We start from the raw sequence: 6959 nt of genomic DNA, 5'->3' as shown, positions 1-6959 counted from the left end.
CGTGGAATGATTTGTCTCTTTCCTGCTTATCTCATAACCCTGAGAGGAGCGTAAGGGTATATGACCCTCAACCCAATCAACACCAAGTGTGAAAAATCCCTGGATCTGATGATGAATTCATCGGTAGGGAACCACTCGAACATCCACTAGACTTGATCCTCAGTCGAATTTTTGAAAAGTTGTACCTATCCCACAGCGTCCTCTAGCTGAGCAAACATGTCTGGAATGTAGTTCATTTTTTTGGGATGATGGAAGGCTAAATGATCATTCCACGGCCTTCGCGGAAATTCTTGACTGTATTGTCCCTTTTAGAGATGTTCCAACAACCAGACCTGTAGCAGCAAGTTGCAACCCTCGAAGAACCTGAACCCCTTCTAACACCACTCCAAAGCCCGGTATATGTTTACAACTATCATAGGGATGATAGTATATGTCTCTCACTCGATACCGTCCATCAGAGTTTTGGTCATCATAGCCAACCTAGTATGGATCATATCCCCTTGGATTGGGAATACCAGCAAGCCCAAGAAACACATAATAAACACAAAGACCCTACAATGAATCCAACCTAAAGAAGTGATTGAGAACTCATCATCAAAAATACGGTGGGAGCTGTTGTGACCGTATCTTTCATAAAGGAACTCAAAAGATATGTAGGAGTCCTTTAGGTATTTCAAATTGTCATTTTTTTTCAGTCCTATCATCTTCAGAAATCCCCTAGCAATGCGATTTTCATGTGCCAACAGATTAGGACTATCCCAAGGTAACCCAGCAAATTCTTCTATCTCTTCTAGAAGGGGTGTCATTTCTATGTTCCCAAAATGGAACACAGCCCTTTCCTTGTCCCAAAACATAGTTGCAGCCTCGATCAGCATTTTGTTGAGCTGAAGATCCATTAGAGAAGGCAAGCTTCCTAGGACTCATTTCACATGGTTTTGGTCACATGAAAGAAGATCCCTCCACCAATCTAGCAAGAGTGAGAGTGTGCTAACTATACCGAATCTAGGGACCTCGTGCCTCATTTTCTGCAACACCAAGAGAGTTAAGCCTTTTCCCCCTCCAGGTTCGTCTATTTATATAGTAATGATTAGCATACTCGCACTTATTTCTCCAAATTAATGCACATAATCGTGGTTACGTCCGTTGGGATTATGGAAAACCCAATGGACTTTTGGACAAGGCTTGTCTTAAAGGGTTATTATGCGAACAACATATTAACCCGACTAGATTTGACCATGACACATGTAAAATTTAATCATAGTAAGCTTGCTATAGAGGTCTAGACTGGGACCCTCAAGCAGATAACTCGAGGGGGAAAGGCACGAAACCGTCGAACGTACCGCTGATCGACTAGTTTTACCGCAAATACGCCTTTCCGAATTTAAAGGGTGATATATAGGAAGAGCGCAAACACTCATCAAGCGTTGCTATACGATTAATTACGCACGAGTGGAGTATGATGTTGAGCATGATTTATGCAGCAATAAATAGCATGTTGTCAAGTATTTGCACGTAAGAAAATAATAAATGCAGTATTTAAATAATTGAAGAGACAGTTATAGAAAAAGAAAACAAGGAGACAAGTCAGTTTCAGGAAAAGAAATCATAAATGCTTGAAAATAGACAGTTAAATTCAAATAAGGGAAAGGGTGCGGGATAAGGCATGCTTGGACTAATTCATTAAGATAAGTTCGTTATAGTAATAGCCTAAAATATCCCCAGCAGAGTCACCATGCTGTCGCGCCCCCTTTTTCCCTTTTTGACGGGGAAGTCCAGGTTTCGACATTCATAGGGGAAATAACTCGTTTCCTTTTGAGAATTGGGCATTTGAAGAGTCTTCATCTAACGAATTATGGTGTGTTAAGGCACCTTAGAGTGATTAACTCATGTAACTAGTTTGCATTACCAGAGATTTAGGGTAAGGGCTCGAAATAACCTTGAGGGAAAGGTGTTAGGCACCCCTCGTGGTCCATGACGGTGGGTCCCGGCTGAACTGAAACTATGTGAATTAGTCATGTTAACAAATAAATAGTTTTAACACATATTTGCAAATAAAGGAATGTTTTTGACATTCTAAGTACATGTATGATTCAAGTAATGAAAGTAAGGGAGAAGGGTTTGAACAATTGGCACATATGTAAAGAAAGAAAATTCGTTTAAACAACGGGAGTTAGAAAAAGGGGTCCTAGGTTGGTTAGCCTACAGGATCATACCCACACAATGCCCGGTAATCACTCCTCAGTGAAGGGCTACACGTGACATTAGCGCGTAGTCACCATATCCTTACTACCCAATTCCCTCCCTTTGGTCATAGCCTAAAGCGTTCTAGCAACCTTAAAAGATATCCTATGCGTGCACTACCCGTCCCTTCCGTGTGGCCCTGGAGGTATTTAGGACCTCTAATTTAGGTAGTTTTAGACCATCCTAAATTACTTAAAGGAGAAAAATCTAGGCGTCAATCAAAACATTTAGGACTACATTAAAGAGAACAATTAAAGGCTCACATTTACCTCCGCAAACATAACAAATAAGTTCATGTCTCAAACAACAGTTTCAAGTATTTAAGAGAAAACCTTAGAACATGATATCTAGGTGAGCAGAGATTATACAGTATTGAATTAGGACCAAAGTATCAAAGACCTATTTAGCTTGCCTACTGATTTTAGACCTGTTTGAATATGAACAGTCATAGATAACAGAACATAGTTTTACAGTTACAGAATTTTTAAATGCCATATAGGCTTGCCTAGGCGTATAATAGTGATGTCCTATGAGCATAGTATCTATTATTGATTAGGAAGGCAGTAAATCAGTAAACAATTTTAAACGAGTAATAGGCATGCTTTCTAGTGATATTGATTAACACGAAAAGAGTATGTTATTTAATTAAACTGATTCAGAACTTACCAGTATAAGCTTAGAGTTAAACTGATTTTAGGTCTAATTAAACTGGTTTTAGATCCTATAGGCATGATTTCTATTTGAACATAAAGTGAAGCAAGTAGGAGTTATTTGATCAAAGCGAAATCCCTATAGGCATGATTTCTATTAAAACTGATTTTAATCCTATAGGCATGATTTCTAAGGAGACGAATTTGAATGCATGCTGTAATGGAAACTGAACTTCAATTACTTTACACCCTATAGGCATGATATCTAATTATAAAGCTGATTTAGATCCTATAGGCATGACTTCTAATTGTGTGAAAGTAAAGAATGCAGAATTTATTTAAACCAAAGTAGATCCTATAGGCATATTATCTAACAAACACATTTGAATCGAAATAGTCCCTATAGGCATGTCATCTACCCGATTTTACCCACAATATGCAACTACCCATCTTTTTTCACTAATTACCCCAATGTTTATTTACAATAATTATTACGGACCAAGAACTGAATATAAATTACATAAATAAAATAGAAGTTAAGTTATAGGGAGCCTGAAGCAGGCCCAAAACAGTCATGATGTACCAAGCCCTTACTGGTCTCAAATGCCCAAAGTTCCATAGCCCTGTTCATGTCTAGGTGTGTCAGAGTTCCCTAAGGACCTCAAGGATCTCGGGCAGTGCTTACACCTAAACTTCCCTCAAACAAAGACTAATTATGTGCAGTGTGGAAGTGACAGCCCTGATATGCCACAGTTCAGAGAGACCTCAAGGGTCTCAAAGCAGTACACATATCAGAGGGGCAGGACTAAGTAATGTAAGAGTAATGTGAGAGTGCATAATGATTTGAAAGAGTTTGGTAAGCAGTGGCAAGAGGGCCTTAGGGATGAAAAAGGATTTTTTGAAACCAATAGTTAGGGTGGAAAACAGTTTGAGAAAACATGAAGAACATTTTTTGGGATCAGAGAGCAAGTCACAAAACACACAGTTTCATAACAGACTTCACACAAGGAGAAAGGGGTAGGGGACACCTAGAATGCACCTTAGTGATGACAAACAAATACACATGTTCCTCAAGAAGTTATGGAATTGACAAGTTAGTTACAAAGTTATGTTGAGAACACACAGGTCTTAGATAGAAATAGAATATCATTAGTGAAGTAGAGCAAGTTAGACTTAGATGAACAAACTAGACAAATATTTCATGAAGCATTCAAGGTTTTAGAAATACTAATCATATACAGAACAAGTAGAATTTAGACATGCTGGGTGAGACAGTAAAGACACAATGCAGCTTGGACATACTAGTAAACAAATTATCTAAAATACTAGCTATAACTTTTAACAGAATAAACTTAAACATGTTGAGTGACACAGTAATCTAGGCATGCTGATTGCTCATTGAATAGAATAGCAAATAGAACTGGAAATCATAACAAATGAACTGCAGCAACAAAGAAAAACACATAGTTTTGGAATGGGAATTGAATCAGGACATACCAGTTAAGGAGAGAATACAGAGTATAGAGCAGATATGGTGCAAGTAGCTAGCCTTGGCTTACAGCCGGCTGGATTATTAAGAATTACAAGTGACAGAAGAGAATAGAGAGTTTTTGAGAGTGTGAGAATGTAGATGAACTAATGTTCGTGTCCAGAAGTGAGGAGTAAAGGAGAGTATATATAGCAGTTAAGAGCAAGGAAAATAAGGTAAAGGGAATCAACCCTTCTGCAATTAAGGAAGCCACAGAATCAATTATACACCAATTAGTATAATTTTCCCTTAATTAAGGGTAATAAACTAACGGTAAAGGCAGAATATATTTAAGGAAAGAAATCAAACGAGCAATTAGGAGTAAATAGACAGAAGTTTAATTAAGGAAATGATCAGTAAAGAATCAGTAAATATCGCGGTTAATTGTATAAAAAATGTTTATGCATGCTTATAACTGCATATTACTATTTTGAAAGAATATATATGTATTAAAAATATGAAGGGAAAATTGGGTATCAACACCCGACCTTTGGGTCCTTTATACCGATGGCGTATCTAATGCGTCGGGGTCTGGACTAGGACTCGTAGTTGAAGTCCCAACAGGCGAAGTGATTTGCCAATCCATACGGTTCCCCTAAATGACTAAGAATGAGGCTGAGTATGAGGCCGTAATTGTAGGACTGAAACTGGCCCTCAAATATGGTGCACGAGTCATCCGCAAGTGCGACTCCCAACTCGTCGTTAACCAAGTTAATAGGACTTTCCAAATCAAGGAGCAAAGGCTACAGATATATTGGGCAGAAATCCATAAAATATTGCCAGAATTTGATGAATGCCGACTCGACCAGATACCCCGAGTGCAAAATATCGAAGCAGATGGCCTCGCTAAACTGGCAGCAGCAACCAAAAATATCATTAAGGAGAATGTGGTCACTCTCCTCCACTTGTCAATAGACCAAATTGAGGTACATTCTATAAACTTGACTTGGGATTGGCGCAACCGCATCATAACATATTTGCAAGAGGGAACACTCCCACAAGACAAAAAGGAAGCCAAAAAGCTTCAAATGCAGGCGGCTAGGTACAGCCTCAAAAATCACAACCTTTACAAAAGAACATTTGGCGGCCCCTTGGCAAAGTGCCTATAGCCAAACCAAACAAGGCGCGTGCTGAAAAAAGTACATGAGGGACACTACGGTGCACATACAGGAAACTGAGCCCTCGTCAGATGCCTCATTCGGGCAGGGTATTACTGGCCCACTATGAAAAGGGAATCCGTGGATTACGTCAAGAGATGCAAGCAGTAACATAAGTACGCACCTATGGTCACTTCACCTATGGTCACCAAGCGAGCGAACTCCTTCACTCCGTCACTTCACCATGGTCGTTCATCAAATGGGAAATGGACATTGTCGGACCCCTCCCAGCAGGGCAAGATAAGACATGTTTCGTTTTAGTTTAACTGACCACTTTTCCAAATGGGTGGAAGCAGGTGCGTTCGCCCAAATACGCGAACAGGAAGTCATCATATTCATATGGAAAAATATCGTATGCCGCTTCGACATCCCCAAAAAAATCAGCTGCGATAATGGACCTCAGTTCACTAGAAAAAAGACAACTGAGTTCTTCGAAAAATGGTGCATCAAGTGAATACTCGCCACGCCATACCATCCCGCTGGTAATGGTCAAGCCGAATCCTCAAACAAAACAATATTGAATATCCTAAAGAAAAAGCTTGAGGACGCCAAAGGGCTATGGCCGGAACTGCTACCAGAGGTATTATGGGCCTACCGCACCACGCCAAAATCAAGCACAGGCGAAACGTCATATTCATTGGTCACCGAGACTGACACCATTATACCCGTTGAGGTCGAAGAACTTAGCCTGAGATACTCCAATGAAAGCGGACCAAACAACAATGATAACAGAAAACAAGACCTCGACGAAGTAGAAAAACGAAGAGACATGGCTAATGTAAGGATGGTATCCCAAAAACAACAAGCGGAAAGGTACTATAATAAGAAGGCCAAAATACAACCACTTAAAGTCGGGGACTATGTCCTCAAGGCAAAAACACAAGAGACCAAAGATCCAAAAGAAGGAAAACTGGGAGCCAATTGGGACGGGCCGTACAAAATCATAGCAGCAGCAAGCAAAGGGGCATTCCAATTAGAAACAATGGAAGGAAAACTACTACAAAACAATTGGAAGGTCGGCCATCTCAAACACTTCAACTTCTGAAAAATGATGCCCCTCAAGTCGTACTCTTTTTCCCTCACCAGAATTTTGTCCCAATCGGGTTTTCTCGGGGCGGTTTTTAACGAGGCGATGAGGGGGACATCTCGAAGTTCAAAGTATAAGTCATCGCCCCGCCTGCCGACGAGCTCTCTAGGTCGAACGATGAAGAGACTAGATACGGGGAAACTCCAATATATGTATGAAACCAACATGTATAATAATCTAGTAAATGAAATAAAGCAACATTTTAATCTCCATCGGTTTTCTTTTGCAATTTAATATTCGACCTTGCTCGAAATACAACGAGTTAACATTTTGACCAACTCAAAATAACACCCTTA

At 39.8% G+C, this 6959-nt stretch overlaps 1 protein-coding gene across 1 annotated transcript; it reads left to right on the top strand.

The window, feature by feature from the left end:
* The first annotated feature begins 5018 nt into the window (after positions 1-5018).
* Positions 5019-5528, top strand: LOC142162707 (uncharacterized). The gene has a single exon (XM_075219287.1). The coding sequence runs from the start codon at positions 5019-5021 to the stop codon at positions 5526-5528; it is 510 nt and encodes a 169-aa protein (XP_075075388.1).
* The last annotated feature ends 1431 nt before the right edge of the window (positions 5529-6959 follow it).

Source organism: Nicotiana tabacum, chromosome 1, assembly GCF_000715075.1.
Source record: "Nicotiana tabacum cultivar K326 chromosome 1, ASM71507v2, whole genome shotgun sequence".
In the NCBI taxonomy this organism is placed as follows: Eukaryota; Viridiplantae; Streptophyta; class Magnoliopsida; order Solanales; family Solanaceae; genus Nicotiana; species Nicotiana tabacum.
The sequence above is the reverse complement of the archived record's forward strand: the minus strand, read 5'-3'. Positions and strand labels throughout refer to the sequence as shown.

Bases quoted from the DNA above. Each gene is read 5' to 3' on its own strand.
- LOC142162707 (XM_075219287.1), top strand. From the start codon at position 5,019: ATGACTAAGAATGAGGCTGAGTATGAGGCCGTAATTGTAGGACTGAAA.